The sequence below is a fragment of the Rhinolophus ferrumequinum genome, chromosome 6 (assembly GCF_004115265.2).
Source record: "Rhinolophus ferrumequinum isolate MPI-CBG mRhiFer1 chromosome 6, mRhiFer1_v1.p, whole genome shotgun sequence".
Taxonomy (NCBI): Eukaryota; Metazoa; Chordata; class Mammalia; order Chiroptera; family Rhinolophidae; genus Rhinolophus; species Rhinolophus ferrumequinum.
Genome location: NC_046289.1, coordinates 50,590,579 through 50,616,145, shown reverse-complemented (window position 1 = coordinate 50,616,145; position 25,567 = coordinate 50,590,579). Strand labels below are relative to the sequence as shown.

At 35.5% G+C, this 25,567-nt stretch overlaps 1 protein-coding gene and 1 pseudogene across 9 annotated transcripts in view; one reads left to right on the top strand and one right to left on the bottom strand.

Annotated features, from left to right (window-relative positions):
• RNF111 (ring finger protein 111) overlaps window positions 1-25,122 on the top strand; it is an 83,875-nt gene extending 58,753 nt beyond the window's left edge. For 2 of the 9 annotated variants that reach the window (XM_033108708.1, XM_033108707.1), the window contains exons 6-14: window positions 4,853-5,172; window positions 8,441-8,699; window positions 12,247-12,595; window positions 14,285-14,410; window positions 15,805-15,931; window positions 19,532-19,624; window positions 20,458-20,553; window positions 21,617-21,720; window positions 23,421-25,122. In XM_033108708.1, coding sequence (XP_032964599.1) covers window positions 4,853-5,172; window positions 8,441-8,699; window positions 12,247-12,595; window positions 14,285-14,410; window positions 15,805-15,931; window positions 19,532-19,624; window positions 20,458-20,553; window positions 21,617-21,720; window positions 23,421-23,538 — 1,592 coding nt within the window. In that variant the 3' untranslated portion in view covers window positions 23,539-25,122. Of the gene's footprint in view, window positions 1-4,852; window positions 5,173-8,440; window positions 8,700-12,246; window positions 12,596-14,257; window positions 14,411-15,804; window positions 15,932-19,531; window positions 19,625-20,457; window positions 20,554-21,592; window positions 21,721-23,420 lie in introns of all 9 variants that reach the window. The other 7 variants (XM_033108706.1, XM_033108705.1, XM_033108701.1 and 4 more) reach the window with 5 other exon arrangements.
• LOC117023663 (proteasome activator complex subunit 2-like) lies at window positions 1,575-2,314 on the bottom strand (annotated as a pseudogene).
• Window positions 25,123-25,567: the final 445 nt, after the last annotated feature.

The following is a 25,567-nucleotide window of genomic DNA, read 5'->3' as shown; positions in this document are numbered from 1 at the left end:
GTATCTTCAGCATCTTTGTTGCTTCCATTCACTTTGTACCTACATGCACAAGTACATTTGTGTTAAGTCTGTGTACACTGAAGTGGATCTTCTTCACCTTAAATTCCTTCTTTTAACTTGCTTCTGATGCCTTTCAAAACAACGTGATATTAAAAAATCTGGCAATAATTTTCTTCTCTATTTTCTCTCAGGACTCTATTCTCAGTTTTTCTCACTGGCCCATCTTATAACTGCAGTTGTTTCCGCCTACCACCAATATACTGATTACTTCCCATTTTGTGTTTCCAGAGTCCCGTCGTCTTTTAAACTTTCACATCCAACTGTCTATTGGACATCTCTGGACCATTCTGCATTCGCCTCAAAGTCAGCATGCCCCAGTCAGCCCATCATCTGTCTGACTTCTCCATGTGTTCCTTGCTTTATGCATACATGGTATCTGATACATTCATTTATTCAACAAATACTTATTGATTACAAACTGTTTACTAGACACTGGGAACAAAACTCAATTTTCTGCCCTCATAGAGCTAGCCTTCTAATGGATAATAGCAGCTAACATCTGTTACGCTCATAACATTGGTCAATGATGCATCTATATTAACTCTGCTTTTTGCGGTAACCTGTGAGATAGATTCTATTTCTCTTCTCATTTTACAGATGAAGTAACTTGTGCAAGGTTATGTGATAGTGAAGCAAGAATTCAAACTGAGGAAGTCTGGCTTGGAGCCTATACTCTTCCTTTATGCCAGGATTTCTCAACCATGGCACTTGTCTTTGGGCTGGACAAGATTTTATGTGTGGGACTGTTCTGTGCATTGTATAATATTCAGCAGTACTCTTGGCCTCTACCCACTAAATACCAGTAGCACCACCTCCCTCCAGTTGTGATAATCAGAAATGTCCCCAGGTGTTGCCAGATGTTTCTTGGCGGGGCAACATTGCTCTATACTATACTTGAATTCAGTGCTTCTGTTACAGTACTGGTAGATCTATACTCACATTGTCTCCATACTTGATGACGAGCTCTCTGAGGACCACAGATCAGGTCTTTCTTTTCTTAGACTTAGCTGCATGTATGTGTGAATGCCTCTTTTCCCTTATGAGGTTAACTTAAATTTAGCAAGTGCTTATTGAGCCACCTACATTGTGCAGACATGTTTCTAGTTGCTGGGGATAAAACAACAAAGGCAGACAACGTAAGTTATTTTAAAGGCCAGGACCTTCATTTTCACCATTGTGCTTTCCAGCCTTTCATAGATCCTTACCATGCCATTATCACGTGTAAGACTTGCCAAATGAATGAATAAATGCATTAGTACGTTCTCAGTAATACTAGAATTACAATGAAGGTACTTCAACCGGTTTGGTGTCACTGGTTGTGGAGTTAATTTCGCTAGTGCAGGTTTGTGATTGTCTCATTTTCAGTGGATACTCTATGGGCTAATTTTAATAAAAAGTAAGTTATATTTACGTAATCAGATATCTTTGTCTTTCACGTCTAATTTATGGCAGTTTTCTTTGGTCAGTAACTTTTTTCCCCCCACATATAATATAGGTCATTTATTTCCCTTCTAGCCCTGGGCTCAGTACATAGATGGCTTCTCTTCACCCTTTAGGTTGACAGTTTTCTCCATGTTGTTGCTGATGATACGATAAAGCTCAGCATAGAAGGCCCTCAGGTCGAACACCATGGCCCTCAGCTCCCCGTAGGCTGCCTCATCGCGCTCATGCACTAGGGCCCGGTAATCCATTACATGGGTCTCCTTAGAGGCCTTGGCCACAGCATCCCCGCGTTCTGAGAAGTACTTGGAAATTGTTGTCTGGAAGGCTTCTACTTTGATCTTGACTGCATTACCCTCTCCCGCGCCTTCTCCTGGATTGCCACCCCGAAGTCATTTCCGTCCTCAATCTTGGGGATCAGGTGCTAGATCCATGTGATCACCAGAATGCATTTTTCTTTGAGAGTCCAGACTTCTGGCTTAATCAGGGAAGGTAGGGCCAGGACCTTCTCATTCCCAGGAAGAAAGCCGCATTTAGGGACTTCTTTCTTCTCCTGCTTATCTGTTTCCATCTCATCATCCTTGGGTGGGGGGTCTGGAATAGGGATGTCCAGTGGGGCCCGGAGAGAGGTCAGGTCAGCCACATTGAGGGAGTCCTCTTGCAAGAGCTGACTCAGGTATATGATTTTCTGTGGCAAGAATCTGTAGAGGAATTCTTCAGCCTCCTGGTAAAGATTTTGCCAGAAGACATCCACCTGTTTGCGGGCTTCCCCGCTCGGGCGTACCCCACGAGACTTGGCCATGCTGCTCCAGTTGCTAGATCTTCAGTCTCCCGGTTTGCCGCCTCTTTGGTCAGTAACTCTTGAACAAGAGGAGATTCAGTTGTCTTTACTTTGGGTTGCTACTCTGCACAACAGAGAGTTTCTGAACTTTAGGAAAATAGACGATTAATTTCATTGGAAGCCAAAACTATACCCTAAGAAGTAGAGCTACAAGGTCAGTCTTCTTTTGGAGGCCATACTGACAATGATCTGATTCTGTAAATGTTTCTTCAGGCTTAAATATATTATTGTCATTGTGTTCCCTTTTCTCTCGCTCTGATTTTTGTATTTAAAATATTTGAAGACAAAGAAGGCACATATTCTTTCTGAACAGATAAGTGTCATTTGTCACTGCAGTTCTAGCAGTCCATAGACCTCTCACTCTGGTTATAAACTCTTCTCCTGAATCTTAGAGTTACACATAATCCGTAAATAACTGGACTTATGGAATTAAAGTATCAGAGTTGGAAGGAACTAGGAAGGTCATTTAGTCCATCCACTGAATGGATTTAGTGTCCCAAAGGTTTTCAATCTTTTTTTCTGACGTAACACAATAAATGACATTCACTTGTACAATACTTCGACATGGAGGCTGAGATAAAACCCTGCAAATGTTGCAGGAAGAAAATCTACTGTAATAATGCACTATTGCTACAAAAATTACAGCATACAGAAAATAGTTATGTGATGTTTCATCGGCCGTTGATCATGGTCAGTTCCTGATATGCTAGTTGTAACTGTTTGGGTTGTTCAAGAAATTTAGAATGCAAATGAATGAAAGTGACATGATTATAGAACTGACTTTGAATCTGCTGTAATTTGTTTTCAAAGTAAACGATCTATCTACTTTCATTGTTTTTTGCTACAAATTACTTGTAATATTTAACCTCTTACCTGAGGCTAACAAGGTAGTACTAATTCCAGAAGGCAATTGGAGATTAGTAAAATTTGTTGTTTTTTTTCCCATCCAAGTTCACCAATTCCTCCTGAATTCTAGTTCCCACCTTAAGAACCTTTATGAAAGGGTTGGGGAAGTTAGTCCAAATAGGCCAGACTGGGAGTTTGGGGGGAAAAAAACCCAACGTACAGATACTATGTAACAGGGTTTAGATCACAGACCTGGCCCAGAAAGGAATGGGCACAGGCAGGGTAGGACACGTATGGCAGGGCAGATCCAGGAGAATTATAGGGAAGTTTGCAGCAATCAAACCTGTCCACCAGAGCCCAAAGCACCCCAACCCAGATTCATTTATGTGAGCCCGTAAATTCACTTTATTGTTTTAACCGTTTTGGTTAGGTTTTTGTAATATTTGTTAGTAACCAGAAGATTCCTAATTGGTACATCAGCCCAGAAGAGATTAGCTAGGTACGAAGGGCCACATGGGAGCCAGGGTGTCCCCGGTACTGGTTACTCCAGAAATAAGTCTGGAACGGTGGTACTCCAGAATCCTCAGGATTCTAAGGAGATGCTTCAGGGTCACGTGGGGGGTGGGGGAAGGAAAGACAGGACTCTGGGCTCTCCACTCTTCTAATTTATAGTTTTTAAGTAAAAATTTTCATCTCCACAGTGTTTTATATAGTTTTCACATAATATGTAGTTTAAGGAAAGGGTGCTGTTTTTTAGTTGAGTTTGAAACACTGGGCTAGACCTTCTGGGGCCACCTTTGCAGCTCTTGTGGCATGGAAGAACATACCTTCAGTGTAACTCTGGGCGTGTGGCAGAGAGCATAATCGGGACTCTGATGTTTCTTACCTAGAGGATTATCATGTTTTCTAACAACAGCCCTGCCATGCCATTACTGCTCCATTTAGTAGGTAAGAAAGAGGTTAAATAACCTCTCTCCTCAGGTCACGTTGCTCAGGATTAAATAGGCTCAGGACTAGAACTCAGGCCCATCTGATTCCATCCTTTTTTCCTCCCTATTCAACAATAAATCACTAGATTATTATAAGACACCTATAATTTTCCATATATTAGAGTCTTATTATTTCTTACATTCTTTCTATCAGGTCTAAGTTTAGAGGCCGGAGAAAGGGAAAAGATGTTGGAGGTTAGTGAGACTTAGCCAGATATGCTCTGAGTTGGGTGGTTATGTGTTAAGGTAAAATTTTAAGAAATACATAGTCTGCATTATGTAGTGGTATTAGGGGTTCGTGGAGCTCAGGAGAAGAATCTTTGTTGCGTATAATGGAAGGACTCACGTATTTTAGAATTTTTAAAATGCAATTTAAAAGTAATTATTTGTCATGATCTAGGAGATGATGATCTGTTGTCATATTTAAACATCAGTAAATCTGAGCCTCCTGAAGAATTTAGGTTTTCAGGAAAATTCCAATGAGGACACTACCTGAAATTATGTATGTTAAGGAGGTGGCATCATCACATTATTATTTACAGAGATTGGAATTTGCTAAACATTTCTAATTCTTTAGTTACTTATTTTTACATAGTACCTATTTTTTACACAATAGTATTTGATCGTTCTATGCTTTTTTTTTTTTTTTTTTTTTTTTTTTTTTTTTGGTTACAAGATGACTCGAGGAGAACTGCATCTAGTGCTGTAACAGAAACTGGTCCTCCTGCAATGCCAAGGTTACCTTCCTGCTGCCCCCAGCACTCGCCGTGTGGAGGGTCGTCACAGAATCACCATGCATTAGGACATCCACACACAAGTTGCTTTCAGCAGCATGGCCACCATTTTCAACACCATCACCACCACCACCACCCTCCCCACCCGGCTGTCCCAGTCTCTCCCTCCTATAGTGATCCTACCTGCCCTGTGGAAAGACCTGCACAAGTACAGGCACCTTGTGGAACAAATAGTAGTTCTGGTGCCAGCTACCATGACCAGGTATGTGGCATTGGATGAGTATTTCTTTCTTAAAAATTTTAAATGGTGGGTTTTTTCAGGAGGAAAAAGAAACCCTAATGATAAATTTATATACTAAATAAGTCATTATTCTGTTGCCCGTGTAAAAATGGCCCAATTTAATGGTCTGTGAGTTTTTTTCTTTTAAAATTAAGTCTCTAGGGGTTTTTTTGATGGCCTAAATTATTGCAGTTAGTTGAGGGGGTCAGGGATGTGGAAAATCAGAAGTGATAAAGTTTTTTTATTTGGGAATGTTTTTTGGTGTTTTTAGTTAAATACAGGTGAATCTGATCTTTGGGATTTTATTTCAAAGTGTTGAAACTGCAGTGTAAACCTAATTCATGAGAAATTGGGAAATTCTCCCAGTTTTTCCCCTGTACCTCCTACTCTGAAGCTCCATATAATCTCCACTCGTCTCTAGAAGTAAACAGCCTTCTCAGATGCAAACCTGTGACATAGTTTCTCAGGAGCACATGAGGTTTTTAGTTTGTGGAGAATTGAAATACCGGCAAAAAATTATAATTCAGTAAATTGATATTATTAGTGAGTGCTCAGAATGTCAAATATTAAGTTAGTATTGATCACGTGGAGTAAATGCAGGTGTTATATGCTACTTTAACTTTTGCTGTGTCATATCTGTGTATAATTGTAATATAAACCTGGGTGGTGCATACTTCAAAAAAACAGTATTTTTGACATTTTGAGCACTCACTGATAATATCAATAATTTCAAGGTAAAACTGTAACTGACCTACTTATGTGCTATAAAAACAGTCAAAAAGAAAATTCAGACCAACTGCTTTTTTGTATCCCTTGACCTTTCCTAAAGTACTTCATCTTTAAATTCTGGTGTCTCTTTCTTCTGGATCTGACAAATTAAAAAATAATTAAGAAATAATTAAGGTGTTCCCTAAAAAAAAAAAAACCTAGCTGCATTTATCAAAAGGAAAGTTGAAAGGGTTTAATGGGAAATACGATTAAAGAGATTGTAGATGATGTTTTCGTTCTGATAATAGTTTTGAGTATTATCATATCAAGTTTGAGTAAACTTCTAGACCAGTTTACTTCTTGGGAATGAGGAAGCAAAAGGAAAACTTCAGTGTACTGAGTGAAAGGTCCTGCTTAAAAGCAAAATTTCCTTTTGTTAGAAATTTGGGCTGAAAGGGGGAAGGTTATAATTATAGTAGGAAAATGGTGAAGAAGTGGATCTACCCACTTTTCCCATGTTTATTCAAGAACTGCCAAAAGGTGGTGAGCCTTTTGCTCACAGCATGTTGTTGTTTAAGTAATAAAATAATACAGCTGGTTTGCGAGATCAGTTGTGTGAAACTTTTTTTTTTTTTTTGGTCCAACTGAACTGACTTAATTATTGGTAGAATCTCTTTTACAGTTCTGTTCCATGTAAAATAAATGGTAACCTATTTACCTGTCTCTAAGTAGAGGTATTTGGATTGACACAAAACTTGAGGAAAATCAGCAGGATCAGGCATTCATCAGGTGACAGTGGGTGTGAAGGAGAATAAGAGAGTGAGATCTTGAAGATATGAACAGTTTGAAACTCATATAGACATCTGGAGGACTCTGACATTGGCCACATACCCATGAGGTGGTCCCCAGCTGAGAGCTATGTGGGCACAGCAGGAAGTGATAGTTCTTCCTACTCCTTTGGGTGTAGCTTTCTCTTTTGAGAGAGTAGTTTAGTGTTTGTTATGCATTACTTATAATCTATGTAAAGTAATATTTGCCATTTCTCTACCCATCTTGCTTACCCTTCCTTTTCCATCTAGAATAAGAGTTGAATGAACTGTTGGAATTGTTGAGAGAGTGTTTTCTTTGTTGATTTTTCCCCTTTTTATTTATTTTTAACTTTACCCTTGGTTCCTCGTAGGAGGACCTTCTCCCTACTTTACTCACTCTCTTGGAGTGTTCTTAATCACTGACTGGAGAAGAAGATAGGAAATTTGGTCACATTCATAGTATGTTGATACTCCAGTCCATTTGCCAAATTTTAGCCTAAGTAGAAAAATAGGGAAAGGATTTGAACGATAAATATAAACTATAAGCTCCCTATATTATTTTTAAATCTTCCTTACCTAAATTGAGGGACATATATTGTATTTGCCAACTCAAAAGAAAGAGGGCAGACATTTACTTAATTAATTGTAGACACGTAATATAGAAGAAGGAGCTCTTCCTTTTCGCCTTTCCATAGCTTCTCCTATATCACCATCTGCCTTCCATTTTAACATCCGGAGTTCCTCTGTTTCTATTGTCCCCTGAGCCTGGAGCCCATTGAAAGTACAAAGACCACTGTGGTTCCTCACTGGACTGCTGGGTGACCTGGGCCTCTAATAAATATAACCCTAACTTTCTTCATCTCCAGCCCCTCAGCTTCCAGTATTGAACTGTTCCTGTGTATAGTTCCACATATAACATCAAATCTTTATTTTCTTTAATCACATATTTTTAAAATTATAGCTTTACTAAATACTAAGCAAAAGCTTGTATTTAAGTTACTTGAGAATTTAAGAAGCAATTCTGTTTCTGTAATCTGCTCTAGAGTAGAAGATAAAGTGTTTTACTTAGAACTTTTCAAAATGCTTTTGGGGGAAAAAAACACCACCTAATTACTGATGAGTAGAGATGGAATCTAGACTCTGTTTTCCAGCTTAGTAAAAGAGCCTTCCCTAAAGTATTTCTAATAAAAGGAATCTTATGCCCTTTATTATCTTGGATAATGTTTGCACTGTCAGAGTTTCAGTTGACTACTTGCTATATACAGTTTAGAAACGGGACAGACAAGTTTTTACCTAGAAGCTTAATGTTTTCAGTGATGTGATTATGTTTTCCAAAGGAGTCCTAAATTACTAATCAGAATGTTGGGTAAAGGAGAATATGGAAGTATGATTTAAAAGTTTCTTTCTTTCTAAGATCTAAATAATGAAAGAGAAATAGAGCTTAAAATAATTAACTTTTGTTCATCTTGTGGCATGATCTTATCCTTGATTTTTAAAGATTGTTTATAGATTTTAAGTACATAATCATTACAATTTTTATAATCCAAGATACATGTATTATTTTCTTGGTGTTCAGTAGATAGGTCTTCACACTAAAAGTTTTAATCATTTTCAAAATTTCAATTCAAAGATTCTAGTTTTCAAGATTGCATTAGGAGTACTTTTCTAATATAACGTGAAACAATGTTTTGACCAAACTTTACAAAGATAAAATACAGTTCCTCTTTATACAGCAGGCATTGCCAGTAGACCTGAGCAACAATGGTATCAGAAGTCATGGAAGTGGTGGTTTTCACGGAGCATCTGCATTTGACCCCTGCTGCCCTGTTTCCTCCTCCCGAGCTGCAATCTTTGGCCATCAGGCTTCTGCTGCTGCCCCGAGTCAGCCATTGTCACTAGATGGTTATGGATCAAGCATGGTTGCGCAGCCCCAGCCCCAGCCCCCTGCACAGGCCTCCCTCTCGTCATGTCGACATTATATGCCACCGCCTTGTAAGTATAAATTTAACAGGCAACGACCTTAGAGGCATAGAAATGAAGCATTTACATTCCTACATGAAATAACCTTTCAATAATATTAATTCGTAAATTTTTAATATTTCCTTGTCCTATGAGTGGGGTGTATTTTTCCCATTTCATCTGCCCTTCACCCCACATCCCCAAAACCGTCTTCTAAGTTAAAAAGGTCAGATGTTCTTTAAAAGGGTTAGGAAAATAAGAAGTGTCATATTTTGTTTATTTTACATTTTAACATTTATGTTTTAATCTCTGTGAAATTGAAATACATTTAATGGCACTTTAGGGTCCTATAAAGCGAAGTTTTAATGAATTTAGATTTATCCTTTAGGAGTAATGGGAAATTTGAAAGTTTAGTAGTTGTTTCTAGGCATAGGAAAGTAAATTTGACTAAGAATTCTGAAGCTTAACTGAGGCATTAGAGAGAATTCCTTGACAGAAACCTTCACCAATTGCAAAAAGGTTTTCATATTCATTTGATGCAGGCAGTTAAAATGGAATCAGACATGCCTTCTCTAAAGAAATGGAAATGAGAAACACCTTTAGGCTATGTAACATATATTTACTACTTTGTTAAATCATAGGCTAACAATCAAATGGAAACTTAATTAATACTTTGATTTTAAAAAACACTGAAAATTCATGCCAGGTGTAAACCACGCTTTTGTTCTGATTACATGCAAGGGATAATTTTCAGTTATATATCTCCTTAGATTTCTTTTTTCACTCCTATCGTTTTTAAGTCTGGGTCTTGCAAAGCAGAATTTGTACAGTGAAACTTGGTGATGTATCATTTACATTTACAGTCATGCAACTTAAAATTTAAAGTGTAAGTTTGAAAACAGGTTTTGAAACAGTTATTTTTTTGCAGAGCATTGCCCAAATGGGCAGATTCTGTATGAAAACTGCTATGATATTATACAGGCTGATTTGCGATACGTATTGATAATCATCTTCAATTGATCATCTTTTATTAGGAACTCAAAATGTATGGTTTTCTGTCTCCTCTTTAAAAATAATATACTGAGGCAATTTGTGAACTCATTCCTTTTTCATGTCCTAATAAAGAAATAAATGTTCTAGACTTAAAATTGTTTTACGTTTATCATAAAAGTAGCTTGTGCACAGCCTAAGAAGTTCAAACTTCAGAGTGATACAGAACAGGAAGTTAAAAGCCCTTCTCCCTCACATCCCACTAATCTTAATACCTCAGAGGTAGCAACTGTTTATAGTGTATTATAAAGCCTTTCTGAAATTTTATTTGTATGTATGTCTCTCCTTTTAAAAAAATGGGATCGTATTAAGCATATTATTTGCCTCTCGCTTTTTGATTTTTTAATTTAACAGTGTATCTTAGATTTTTTTCATAAAAATCTTTAATACCTTTATCATATTCCATTGTATGTTAAATCAGACCTCTTTTGATGGACATTTAAATTGTAGTTTTTGAGTCTATCAGTAGGATAACTTGTAGGAGTGAGATTGTTGGGTCAAAGTGACATGTTGAACTTTTAGCAAGCAATATCAAGAACTTTTTTTTTTTTAATGGCAAGAACACAAAATAGAAAAGAAAGGGGAATGGTCTATGGGAATAAATGTCACCTTTCTGCAGTGATTAGCAATCTGTTTTGTTTAGATCAACAGTGAATTATGATGGCTTCTTTTCTCACTACACACAGAAAGATGGTAACTCTGAGGTGATGGATGTGTTAAATAATCTGATTGTTATAATTATTTCACAAAATATACATGTCAAATCATTATATTGTACACTTTAAATATATACAATTGTATTTGTTAATTATGCCTCCATAAAGCTGAAAAATAAAACAAAATGATTGCTGTAGAGTTAAATAAATTCATTCTGAAACAAAACTTAAAAATTTTGTAATATTTGTGAATATTATTTTTTGCATAATGATTGGAGAAATAGAAACTTTGATTGGAGAAACTTTGATGTGAAACTGGAAAAAGTGCTCTGAATTTGAGGAAGGATAGTTAACAATGGTAAAACATAGTGACTTCTCTTTTTATATGACCAAGAATTACTGAACTTTGTGACTTCTTGGAGTAAAGCCTTGGTTTGAAAACGTAACTTTTACGGAAAAGATTGGTTTAAAATTTTGATTCACAACTTCTATTGAGCTTAGTGAAAATTTCCTTTAAATATATGCTAGCAAGTTTTCCTTTGAAAATATAGCTGAATGAGTGTTCATTGTTAACCTAACTTTCACCCCTACTGAATGAATCAAAAAAATTAAAAATTGAAGAAATTCTTCTGCAGTGAAACTAGAGAATGGCTCCCTACCAGACTACCAAGAAAGTCTTCCAGCTAAAATGAAATTCGGACTGAAATCCAAGCAGGAGACAAACATATTTTTAGACCTCAAACAGATGTACACCTTTTAGAGTAAGAGAGATGTGTATTCTTCAGAGGGACCTTTCAACAGTCATTTTGAAACACAAAGATTTAGAATGAAGAAATGGGAAAAACCATCTTTATTAAGGGCTTGATTTCTATGACAAATTTCTAACAAAAATGTCTTCTTAATTTTCTTAATGTAGCACAGGAAAAATGGCATGGGGTGGGAAAAGAGAAGAGCAGTAACCAAAGAATATCTTTGCAGTCTTGCCCAGAAGAACTCAGAAGTTTCTTTCCTCTCTGTAGTGCTCTAACCAGTAAATCATACAGGAAAACAAGATTTATGCGTTTACAAATGTATAATTTATACATTTGATTACACAAGCAAAAAACTTGTATATGGCAAAAAAATAAAATTAACAAAAGGCAACACTTCCAAGTTTGGAAGTGTTTATACCTTATGAGAAAGCTTCCATATATACAAAGAATACTTAGAAATCAACAAGAAAAGGGTGAGCAATAGGCCACGAATATGAATAGATAATTCTGGGAAGAAATATAAGTGGTTAATAAATACAAGATTTTTATCAGATTAGCATTTAAAATTTAGTGGTAGGGCAGGGATAATCAGGCACTTGCATGTACTGTTAATGGAAATATTAATTATGGTAACCTTTTGGGAGGGCTATTTTGTCAACTGGTATCTGAGTTTATTTTCTCAGACTCAGAAGTGCTTATAGGAATTCATGCTACAAAAAGTGTCTGTGAGGAATATGTGTGGATGTGTCTTTGTGTGCATTTGCACACTTGTGTATATGCGTGTGTGAAAGAGTGAGCACAAGGGGGGATCATACAGATGTTTATTGCAGTCTTTGAGTTGCTTCCAATTTTTATTAGTGGTGGTTTCTTCAGTGTACGTTTTGATACATTCCTACAAATACACTCCTGTGAGGCTGTGAATGAGGTAAAGGTGTATGTATCGACATGAGGAGACATATCTAATGTTCAAAGAAGGCAGGATGCAGAGCAGCATTGAGCAGACTCATGCATTGATAAATTATTCATAAAAATTAAATATGTGCTAATATATTTGTAAGATCCAATAGGAATATATAATAGCAATGTATGCTCAACTGCATGGTGCCTGTGTTTTTCTTACAGATGCTTCTTTGACAAGACCACTTCATCATCAAGCTTCTGCCTGCCCCCACTCTCATGGAAACCCTCCTCCTCAGACCCAGCCTCCACCTCAAGTGGATTATGTCATTCCTCATCCTGTACATGCTTTCCATTCTCAGTTATCTTCTCATGCAACATCTCACCCGGTGGCGGCCCCGCCCCCGACTCATTTAGCCAGTACAGCTGCACCAATCCCTCAGCATCTTCCTCCCTCACACCAGCCAATTTCACACCATATTCCAGCCACAGCACCTCCGGCACAGAGACTGCATCCTCATGAAGTGATGCAGAGGATGGAAGTTCAAAGGAGGAGGATGATGCAGCATCCAACGTATGTTTTATGTTTGTAAAAAGATAATCACTTTATTTTTCTTCTATTTCCACTGGTCTTAAAAACTATAAAATCTTTAGAAGCGATGTAACTATACTAAATCCTCATGTCACTAGGAAATTAATTCTTTACTAACCAGAACCTTCCTCCTATCCTGAGTTGTAGTTGTTGACAAAACAAGTTCATATCAGGTCATTGAGTGAAATCCAACCATTTTTATAATAGGACCCAGGGTCATTTTTTGCATACCAGTCCCTTGTTTGTCTGTTATTTCTGTATTCCATAGTAAAGATAAATGTTAGAATTATAGATCCTGGGGAACACGACGTAAAGTTATCATAGATACAGTTTGATTTGTTATCAACCAGAGGGGAAAAGAGTATTTATTAGTAGAACTTTCAACAACTGACATTGAGAAAATAGTCCTCTTAACTTAGTTTATTTCTAAATTTAAATATGAAAATATTGTATGCCTCAAGCATGAAAAGACTACAGTTAAACTTTTTGTTTTCTTTTGAAAATTCAGGATCTGATTTTCTAATTGAGGGCAGCAAATTCTGTTTGTCTAATTCTGTAAACATACTTTCTCATTTTTGTAAATAAAATTTTATAGGAAAACAGCTACATTTGTTCATTTATGTATTATCTATAGCTTTTTTCATATTACAAAGACTAAGTTGAGTAGTTGCAACAAGACTATGTGGCCTATAGAGCCAACTATTTACTACATGGCCCTTACAGAATAGGTTTGCAAAACTCTTGATCTAATTAATGAACTAGCACTTGTGTAACTTTTTCCTTTAGTTATTTATTTTAAGGTTATATCCAGAATTTCTGGCTGTTGTTGCCATTCTAATATAGTAACCATTTATATAGAAAGTTGCCAATTTAACATTTTGTATCTTCCAGTATCTGGAAAATTGTTCTAATCAAGATTAAACATGCAGAATCTGCAAATGTGTTAGAAACTAATAGAAAATAAGAAATAGAGTATAAAAATTACTCCCTGGAACTTTTTTTTTTTAAGTGTTTGTTTAGAACTTTATGACCATTTACATTTGTAAATTTGACTGACTTTAGATAAGAAAGAGAAAATATAATAAACTGGGATGCAGAATAAACAGCAAATGGAGCTAATATCACTTTCTCAGATGTGTTAACTCATGATGTTAATATGTCCTTACATGTGTTTGAAAAAGGGAACAAGGTGAAAATTTGTTCTCTTAAAAGTTTTACCCATTAAAATGAATGAATGGTATTATAAAAGTGAGCAAAATAGCTTCCATTTTCATGCCTTGCATGTCTATATAAAATAACTTCTTTGTTCCTGCAGCATTTGCAAGGGTAATTCTTTTTTAAATTTTTATTTTGTTCAATTTCTGTCCTACTTAAAATGTCTACTATAAAGAAGGTATACAAGATGTTAAAATTGCCTTTTTGCTTGGATGACATTTGAATTGTAATAAATAGTATTGTAATAAGTGGGCAGTGAGATTTTTGGGGTTTGGGTTTCTTGATTTATTATGAATCATTAGTGTTATGTTACATTTTTATAATTTGTTGTTACAGAATTAATTTTATGAGTAATCTATAGATGTTTATAATAGTAATACTAGATTATTTTCTACATTAAGAAATAACCAATTATTCAATTATTTCCAGTGGTCTTTTTGTGTTCTGTGTTTCCAGGCGGGCACATGAACGCCCCCCACCCCATCCACATAGGATGCACCCAAACTATGGTCACGGGCATCATATTCATGTGCCTCAGACTATGTCCTCACATCCTCGACAGGCTCCAGAGAGATCTGCCTGGTCAGTATCTTGTTTATTTTAAAGTTCTGCTCAGCAGCTTGTGATAACACTGCTGGAAGAGAAGCCCTGGTAGTGAGTGGAATGCCATACAAAAGGATGATGTGGAGAAACAATTCCAGCTTAGCTTTGAGACACTGTCCCTGGGTGAGTTAAAGAGACCTGGAGAGGAAAGAGTAGGAGCTCGAGTTCTGGGGAAGGGAACCATGTCAAACAGGAGTAGAGCTTTTTGTGTTGTTTTTCTGCCATAGGACGGGTGTCTCCCATTAAAGTGAACTCTCTGAGTGGATCCCACTTTTCACAACTTCTTTATCCACCTTGGTACTCAAATTTGCTGTACCACCCTTAATGCTGCTCTGCTATTGACAAGGAAATCCAGCCTACATCCTCCTAGGCTTGTGGTCATTTCCTAGAGAAATGGAAGCAGATTTGCATTAATTTTCTTTCTGAATCCATTGTCTGTAGGCAGTCAATTGAGATCTTGATCCATATTGACTTTTGAGGCAAAATATGAAATGGGAATAAATAAAGATTTGGCTTTTCACAAATTTCACTCTTTCTAAAATTTTGTGTACCCTTGCTTTATGAGGTATGAAGTGTTTGCTCTTCTAATCATTCTTGATGCCAAGAACCCAGAGACACTCTCCAACAAACGAAGTCCTTGGAGCATCTATAACATTCATATAAACCTAAAAAGTAAACTGTTTTGTATGCTCCTCAAGTAGAATAAGACTTAGATTGAAAGGAACCTCAGGGGCCATTTATTATTCAGTTGACCTTTGAACAACATGGCGTGGACCCGCATAGTTTCAGTCTGTGTTGTTCAAGGTCAGCTGTATTTCATTCCTTTGTAAGATGGGAAACTGAGTACAAATTGCATTGCTCCTCATGATTGCAAAATTGAATTTTGGGGTTTTAATTTCTGAAGTGAATTTGAAGCTATTAGTTGAACCTTTTGGGCTAAATTGCCTTTTTCTCAGCTATGTATGTTAAGAAACTTTAGATTACTTTAAAAATGTAAAAATACTTCCTCACTTAACGTTGATCACAAAGACAATGTAAAGATGGCTAAAAATTAAACTGTTCTCCAAACTGATGGTTGCCACGTGGGGAGGGTTTGGAAATCTGGGTGGAAAAGGTGAAGAGATTAAGAGGAGCAAATTGATAGTTACAAAATAGTCATGGGGATATAAAGTACAGCATTGGAAACATAGTCAGTAATACTATAATAACTATGTATAGTGCCAGGTGGGAACTAGACGAATTGTGGGGATCACTTCTTAAATTATGTGTCTAACCACTGTGCTCTATATACATCTGAAACTAATGTAAAATAATATTGAGTGTCAATTGTAATTGAAAAAAAATCACGTTAAATTATTCTCTTTCTTTATCAGGGAACTGGGAATTGAAGCTGGCGTGACTGCAGCTACTTACACACCTGGAGCCTTGCATCCTCACTTGGCCCATTACCATGCACCACCTCGACTTCATCACTTACAATTAGGAGCACTTCCTTTAATGGTAAAATAGAAAATTTGAAAAATTCTAACATATTCTCCTTTTAAAAGTGTTCTTCCTTTTCTAAATTAAATGTTTTATTGGAAATATTTTTAATGTGTTGTTATAGGTGTTTTAATAGAATTGAAAAATATTTGATAGAAAATGTGCTATTAAAAGGTAACTAGATATATTAAAATCTGTATTTGTATTTGCATTGTAAAATGTACTCTTCTTAATATAAAAATGACAAAAAAATTTTCTTTTATACCAAGATGACAGTCTTGATCCACTGTCACTAAGACATGTGCTTTATTTTTTCATAATGGTAATGGGTCTGTTCTGATGCATTCATACTTTATTCTCTGATCTGCAGATGGACTATACTAACTATACAGGATTAAGATGTGCAAACCAGTAGTTACAAAACAGTCACGGGGATGTAAAGTGCAGCATAGGGAGTATAGTCAATAATATGGTAATAACGGTGTATAATGCTAAGTGGATACTAGACTAATCAGGGGGATCAATTCTTAAGTTATATAAATGTCTAACCATATGCTGTATTTCTGAAACTAATGTAAAATAATATTGAATGTCAACTGTAATTAAAAAAAAAATAGTTAAACTGTGCTCTATTTCTGATTTGAACAGATTCAGATTGTTGGTACCAATTTGAGTTCTAAAGAATAAGTTCAGCAAAATCCTTTGCTTTTCATAATACATACCAGTTATAAAAGTGGTACAGAGAAGAGAGTAGTTTTGTCTTGTTGGGGTAGAGACACTGCAGGGAAGGTTTCTGAGACACTTTATTATACATGCGACTTCTCAGCAGTCTTTGGAATTGAGAAGGGTGCTCGTACCAGTGGTTACAGCGTGTAAAGAGTTGCCAGATAGCCTAAGCACAAGCAATTCCAAGTAAATCGGAATGTCTGGATCTCAGCGGTGAGGTTAACTCAGCAATATGAAATCAAGTCCTGTCAAGAAACTGGGACACATGAGCCATTGGAAAGGGAAGTCTTGATCATATTTATGTTTTAGAGTGATTTAATCAGTTTGTAGTTAGAAACACCACTTCCTCAGTTGTCTGAAAAATCAATTTTAGGATGGAAGGAAACTCATTAGGATATTATAGTATAAGAGATCAAGTTGATAAATCCCTGAACAAAGGCAATGGCAGTTGGCACATGTTTGAGTAACATTTAGGATGACTTCCGGATTTCTGTCTTGAGTTATTAAGTGTATGGTCGTGGCATTCACTACATTGGAGAATATTAATTAGATGAGGATTTAGGGAAGGGGTTAGGTAAGTTAGGTTTTGGACATACTGGATCTGAGATAATTGTGTGCGTTAAGGTGGAATGCCCAATAATAGGAAGTGAAGTTTATGGCCTGGACCTCCAAACCATGAACTGATACCTGAGTTAGGGACGCTGTGATCTGTTGATATATAATATATGTGTTTCACATATCTTCCATAACATAGGAATCTATGGAAGAGGATTCGATTTCCAGGAAAAAAGTGTAGACTGACAAGAGATTGGAAAAGAAAACCTTGGAGAATGACAATACTGTACTTCAAAGGATTTTGAGAACTGGCTAGAGAAGTTGAGGGAGAAACAAAGTAAAATAATGTCGATAATATGAACAGTAGGATCTCACCCCCCCAAAAAAAAATAAAGCAAAAATGTTGAATGCATTTGACATTGAAGGATTATTAGTGGCTTTCGTCAGAGTGATTTCAGTAATGGGGAAGGATGGAGATGGCGCGCTTTGCATCCTACAGTAAGGAAGATGAAAGTGTGAGGACGATGAATATCAGCTACTTGCTTTATAAGCAGGGCTGTGGAGGGAAGGTAGGAAATGGGTTGGCAGTTATTCCAGGATTAAGGAGGTAACTTAGGTTTGGAGAAACTTGAAGGTATTTTTAGGTTTAAGACAGAACAACATTAGACAGAAGAATTTGTTTAAAGATGTAGAAGAGAGGGATGGATGACCCAGGGTGGGGAAACAGGAGATGGGAGCCCGTGATAGAGATGAATTTTGAATAGGAGGAAGAGGAGGCTCATTCATAAAACCTAGAGAAAGGAGACGAGGGAGGGTTTACAGGATAAGTGCAGGTTTAAATAATTTGAGGCGTAGGCGTTCCTTTCTGATTTTTCATTTTCCTTGGAGATGTGTAGGAGGTTGGGTTATCTGCTGACAGCTGGGTAGTACTGATCTTGATTATAAGGAAAGTTGCAGATATTTAAAAATAATAGGTTATTTGAAGGTTAAAAGTTATTGCTTATTTTAAATTCTTTTTCACATATGAGTTGTCTTTTCAAGCTATAAAACTTGCTAGAAGTATGTTATGACTCAGTGGCAGCTGATTAAAACATAGTTTCAGAGAATCATTTATAAAGATGGAAGAATGGTGCTCTGTCCCAGCATCTCCCTTTCCTAATACAGTTGACCCTTGTTATTCATGGTAGTTACGTTCTATGAGGTTGCTGCAAACACTGAATAAATGAATACTGAATTCCTAGGGTAAATACAGGGTTAGGTTACAGCAAGCCTCTGGTCACAACACCCCATCAATCCATAACCTTGTTTTAATGCGTGTTTCTGTTTAAAGACAGCTTATTTGATAGATATTGTTGACTCATTAACATTGACCTCACAGCCAACAGCACTGTAATTCATGCCTGAACGAAGCGTATCTACATGTATTTTCTCCATAAATACATCACAGCCTTCTTGCACTTAAGGACAATAGCCAGCATTTAAGTATTATGCACGGGTGCCATTTTAAACAATAAAATCACCAATTGAAAAGCACAAAATGTGAACAACATGGCACTAAATAGACCACAGAAGACATCTGTTAATGGGATAAGAGCTGAAACAGAAGGCAGAGCCTTGTTCTACCTCAGCTAGGGCACACATGTCAGGCATCTCAAATTTTTTGCCGCTTTGTGCATGTCCACAAATGACCATGAGAGCGCAAGTATTGATTTTGGAGTTACAAATAAATTTTATCAAGTAGACAAATTCACAAATAAGAGATCTGTGAATAATGAGGATTGGCTATACCTAACAAAAAATAACAAAACACTGTTAAATCTTTCACTAGCAGAACCAAACAAAAAAAGGAATAGGGTACTTTGGCTAGGAGGGAGTTACAGGAAAAGAAGTAAAACTTATCTTGAAGTCAAGTTTTGTCGGAAACTTTTGTGCATTTCTGTTTCTTAATACGTTTAGTAAAGCTCTCTGAAATTGACCAGGTCTTAGGAAAGTTTTATTCTTTATACAGTTAGGCTACTAACAATCTGAAATTTGGGTATTTTCTGCTTAGGATTTTTTATGCAAAATAAATCAAGTATATGAACCCTATTATCTCATGGAACAGCTATTTCTTCTTTTTTATCCGATTATATTTTAAGTTATAATATAAGAGATTATATTTGAAGAGGAACCTAACCTAACCTGATCAGAATGCTTAGTTGGAGTTATGTAGACTAATAGAGGTTGAATTTTGTGAGCAGGTGAATGGAGAGAATTGAGTGTTTTAATTATTCAGTGTTAACAGTAGAATTCGGGTCTATGCTAAATTGATTTAACATGTCTCTTCTGTTAAAATAGGTTCCTGACATGGCAGGCTATCCTCACATCCGTTATATTTCATCAGGATTGGATGGAACATCATTCAGAGGTCCTTTCAGGGGCAATTTTGAGGTATGTAGCGAAATTCATGAAGATATTTACCACAGTATCTTTAGTGCAGAAAGAATATGTGTATTATTAATTCACAATTGTACAGCGGCTGGGAATCAGAAGGCTTAGTAAAATGTCTGAATTTTTGATACTGCTTCTGGGGGCTATTATAGAAAGCAATATAAACAATAAGCAATATCAACAATAGACATAGAAAGGCTTATATAATCTTAGTGTCAAAAGTTTCCCAAGGATTAAAGGAGTAAATGAAACTAATCTCATATAAAGAAATGTAGAAATTTATTAAATCAATATAAATATCAGATAACCATACCATTAAGTGTGTGTGGGGGGAATGCAGGGGGGACCTTAATGCTTTTGACTAAGCTTAATTTTGAGAGAAGCATTGCTGGAGAAATATAAACCTAAGTAATTTAGTTTATAGCTAAATATCTTTGAATTTTCAAGAAGAACAAATCAATATGATTTAAAGTTCTGTTTCTTCATGTCAGTTTGGAAGTTGGAGTCAGTGGGACTTAGAACTACTGTGTGATTTGTTTCCGTATTTTATTATAGTGATTTCATTCTTTACAGGCATACATACTTACTGACTTATATAGTACCGTGTGCTAGTATGTTGCCCTAATCTGTAAGGATAACTTTGCCATACCACTTCTAATTGGCTGAGAAAAGAATTATTAACAAGCATTTGCCTTACCATATATGGCTTTTTTGAACACTGTATTTACATTGCAGGTTTATAAATATGGAACTTTATTGCTTTTACAATATTGACAGTGCTGTTCAAGGAATAATCATCCTGGCATTTAATACTAGTTATTCTTCACCTTCAGGAACTGATTCATTTGGAAGAAAGATTAGGAAATGTCAATCGTGGAGCATCCCAGGGAACAATTGAAAGATGTACATATCCACATAAATACAAAAAAGTAAGAATTTATTCTGTGAAACATATACATTATTATTAAAATGCATAAAATTTAATAAGGATCTTCTTTTAGTTTGTACAGTCGAGCAACTGCATTATTTATTATTAAAACAATATATACATATGGTTAAAAAAATTCAAAGTAAAAATAGATACTCTGACATTTCTTACCCTGCTGACCCAACCCCAGTCTTCCTTCCCAGAAGGATTTCTTAGGTAATCTTCCAGATATTTTTATGCATTGGTAATAATGTACATATGTATATATTTTTTCTTCCACTTGCAAAAATAACACAAAGGAGATGAGATACACACAGTTTGGCACATTTTCTTTTCATTCTATATCAGCACCCACAGATCACCTGTGGTTTTTTTTTTTCATAGCTTATATAGAATTCAATCATATGGCACTACCGTAATGTAACTAGCCACTTATTTTGATGGACATGTGGTTGATCTACATTTCTTATATTCTACTCCCAATTCCTTATATAGTATTATACCTAGAAGTTATGGAGTAGACATGTTAAATAAGTTTCTTTAAACAAACAACAATGTACTTGCTATACAGAGAATAATAAGGTGTGAAAATTATTGTTCTTTGTTTTTTCTCATGTGTTTCCTAAAAGTATTAATAAGGTATTACCACTAAATAAAAGTCCTTTCAACCTTCCGAGCCAGATACTATAATTTGCTTTAATTAATTTGGATACTATTTGAAACATTCGTTAGTAAAAGTTTATCTATGCTCGTGATAGGACAGAAATATAGTTTATATCGTGTATCATCCTAATTGTGAATTAAAAATAATAGATTTCAAACTGATGAATTTCTGTTGCATTCAATTTTGCTTTTGATGCTGATTATTTAAGGGTCTTAAAAACACTTATTTGATGATAGTCACTTAATTCATCCATTAATTCATGATAGTTGTACCTGGGAAATATGTTGTGGGTAAATGTGTGGCTTTGTTTTATTTTGTTTTTCAAATAAATACAGACTTTACTCAGTTGTTCAATAATGTCATCTCTACTAATAAGGTAACAACTGATTGGTTCTCACAGAGGAAACTGCACTGCAAACAAGATGGGGAAGAAGGGACTGAGGAAGACACAGAGGAAAAATGTACTATCTGTTTGTCTATTTTAGAGGAAGGTGAAGATGTGAGGTAACTAGATATTAATTATGTAAAATCTATTGGCAAAACTGTACAAGAGATTTTATTTAAAAGTAGACTAGAAATGGAATAGATTACTCCTGGCATACTCCGTTACCAATCTCTGACATAGAATTCCCTTCTTATAGTGAGTGAAAGAACAAAAAGTTTCTGTATTACCAACAGAGGGGTGGGGGTGGGAAATGGATTGCCTATTTTAGGGCCACACCAAGAGTTAGCCAGGGAAGTTTTGCGGTCAAAATTGTCTTCTATAAATCTTGCAGAAAGGAAAATTTGAGAGGCCTTTGAGGCCAAGACAGTTACATTAATGTGTTCTCCAAAGCTTAAAATAGGTGGATCCAGATTGGCTCCATATAGTTTGTCTTCCAGCATCTTTTATAAATTAATGTTGTCCTAAAATTTCTTATCAACTTATAGGACTACTCTCTTCCTGCAACGTTGATTTAGAAAATGTTACATTAATGCAATATTGATCTTAAGCATTTTCTTATTATAATCTCTTAAGTAATTGATTTGTTTCTGTTTTTTCCTAATGTAACATAACCCCATATGAAACATGTCCTGTAACATATATAACAGAACCGTATGGTAATTTTGTTGCCCTAATTTGTAAGGATAGCTTCATCATATTTCTTCAATTGTCTGAGCAAGAAAAAAATGTCTACCGTAACAAGAAACAATTGTCTACCGTACCATATATAATGTTTCTTGAACACTATATTTCCAGTGAGGTTTTATAAATATGGAAGATAATTTTTTTTTATATTATTGACAATACTGTTCAAGAAGTAATTGAAACACCTCTTTTTAGCTATTTTTACAAAATATTAGGAAGTCTGAAATGTATGACAACTCTTTAACAGTGGATGGAGTTTGAATTGGACGTTTAAAGCAATTACTTCTATTTCACTGTTATACTTAGATTTAATGTTACCCTGGATTGCCTAGAAGCTTTCTTTATTTCTCAATTTCTAATTGATAATGTAATGTACTAAAGTCAACATCTCCTTTAACCTACTTTTAAAAAGTAGCATAGTATTAAGTAGATACTTAATACTTTCACTCCATGAAAACAGTGTTGTAAACAATATAACAATATTATAACAATATTATTAACCTTTAATCAATCATGTACTTCAATTTAATGTATAAAGATCCTCTAGATGGACAATAAAATTGCATATTAAGACATTCCTTAATTAATACAACATGGCTGCTATTTACAATGAGTTTCGTGTTTTTGAGAATTAAATGATATATTTTTTAAAGCGCTTTACTAATGTAATGATGTGATATTAAAAAATTATTTGCAATAGTACATAACAGGGAACATACTTCCAATTCCAGTACACTGGCAGCTCATGTATAGAAACAAAACTAGACTTAATTTCCAGTGTAATGTTGTTCTTAAAATTCTTGCAATTTTATATAGTTTGGTTCCATAGCTGTGACAGTTAATTGTCTTGGTCATTTATACATTGTATTGTGCAGTGTCGATATAATATAGGTGTAATGCTTATTAGAGAGGTGTGTGTTCTGTTTTTTGGTTTTTGGGTTTTTTTACAGAAGAGAAAGATATCTAGTAACTTTAAAGCACTACTGAACTATAGCATGTATCATGTTTAAACATAAATTCTATATGCAGTTGTCATAAAATTAATTTTGCTTTTTGTTTTGTTTGCCTCTAATAGACGCCTTCCTTGTATGCACCTTTTCCACCAAGTGTGTGTTGACCAGTGGCTGATCACCAATAAGAAGTGCCCCATATGCAGAGTGGACATTGAGGCCCAGCTGCCAAGTGAAAGTTGACACCATGTTTCAGAACTCTTGCCCTCCCTCTCATTCCCATCCTCCCGGTACTGCAGTCAACCAAAGATGGCATGACTTACCTGCGCAGATTTGGAAGCCTTGAACTTAGAGTGCTGGCTCTGCTATATGGTACAACTAATGCTAGACCTACAGTTTATGTATACAGTTGATTTTGATGTATTTATAAAAGCTTTTTTTTTTCTAGATTTGACATTTTTCCTGTATCATTTTACTGTATTTTTGCATGGTTCCTTGTATTGCATTTCTTTGCACATATTATGGGCTTGTGACCCTAAACTTGCAGGCAAGATTAGCTGCTTTAGTAAGTAGGATTTTGTGGTCTTTTGTTTTTTACATAGTACCAGGTCTTAAGAATTATGAATTTTTTTTATCCATTACTAACCTTTAATTTAATCAATCATGTACTTTAGTTTGATGTATAAAGATCCTCTAGAAAATGATAATATTGTGTATTAAGACATTCCTTAATTAGGACAAAAATGGCTGCTGTATATTTACAATATGGAGTTCTGAGTTAAACATCATCCTTAATACTGGGAACAGAATACAAACCATATTCAATCAGATGCAGGTGGTATTCACATCACCAGTGATCAATAGAATTTCCTTGGTGTATCTTTTTCCTTTCAGCACAATACAGATAGAGTTGATATTGATACCATACATTTAGACTGCTGTTCTGATTGTATTTACCTTATTCCTACATCGTTTAGAACTTTATTGCCCTGATTTAATTTTTGCTGCTGTGAAACAGCTCTGATGAACACTAAATATTAATTTCAATTAGCTGGATTGTACATACTTGCAGATTTAACAAAATTTTGGGGAAATTGAAGAAGACATGTAGAATTTTGTTCAGTCTTCTAAGCACGTATAGTAAAGATATCTGCTTTACATTGATTTTGTAAACACATTCAGTCAGGATTTAGCATTGCAGTCATTGGCAGGTATCTAAGCATTCATACTAAAGGTCCCAGGATCACTTTTAAGGGATTTTTATTAGTTTAAAGATAAATAAAGTTAGCTGAATCTACATGTCTCTTGTTTTATTTCTCTTTAAACTTGAAAACAGTAAATCTGCAGATACTGTGAGGCACAAATTATACTGTCAACCTACTGTTGCTCTGGTTTTAGATTCCCACTTCATACCAAGAGTCGATCACTGATTTAAATTTTTTAATTGCTATAGTTAAGATTTACTGCATAATATAGAATATAAAGTTAAGTTAACATACTAACATTTTCTCCTTTGGAGAAAGTTTTAATCCACTTCAGGATGCATATTATCAAGATACTTTCATATACAGGATAGCCAAATTTTATTTGTTTAAATATGCTTAATATGTCCCAGATTGCAAAGGCATCAGTCAGTAACATCACTGTCTGTATGTGGAAGACATGTTCCCATGGATCATATGTGAAGATGTCAGTAAGCTTGCATTAAGCCACCTGCTTTGTAAGTGGATTGATTGATTAATAAATAACTTATATTTCTATTGTCTTTTGTGTTTCATAATTAGTTTTTATAAAACAATTTACATTAAACAGCTTGGAATTCCAAAATAGTGGTCTCACTGAAGTTTGACATTTGCATAATTTGGTGTTTGTATTCATTCAGTTATGGCTACTTGCCCTTTTTTGTATTAGTAAATGTTACAGTGTAGTATTAGTCAATATCAAACATGCTTCAAGTAGTGTGTGGAGAGACGGAGGATGGACTGTGGTTCAGAAATTTGGATATAAAATAACGTTTTAAAAAAGAACACTTGATTAAGCTGCAGTTGTAGAAGGGTGGAGGGCAGGATGGGGGCAAGAGAGGGAGAGTGTGATCCATGTCTGCTATCTTACTGGGGAAAAGAGCACATAGCCTATCTTCCGGTAGCCTGTGATGGACATAGGACTTTGCCACTGGAAAACCCGGGGCCTGTGCAGGGGATTGAAGAAGTATAAGATGGGGAGAATTCTATGTGATGGAGTCCTCTGGATGTTCCCTAAACACAAGAAGTAC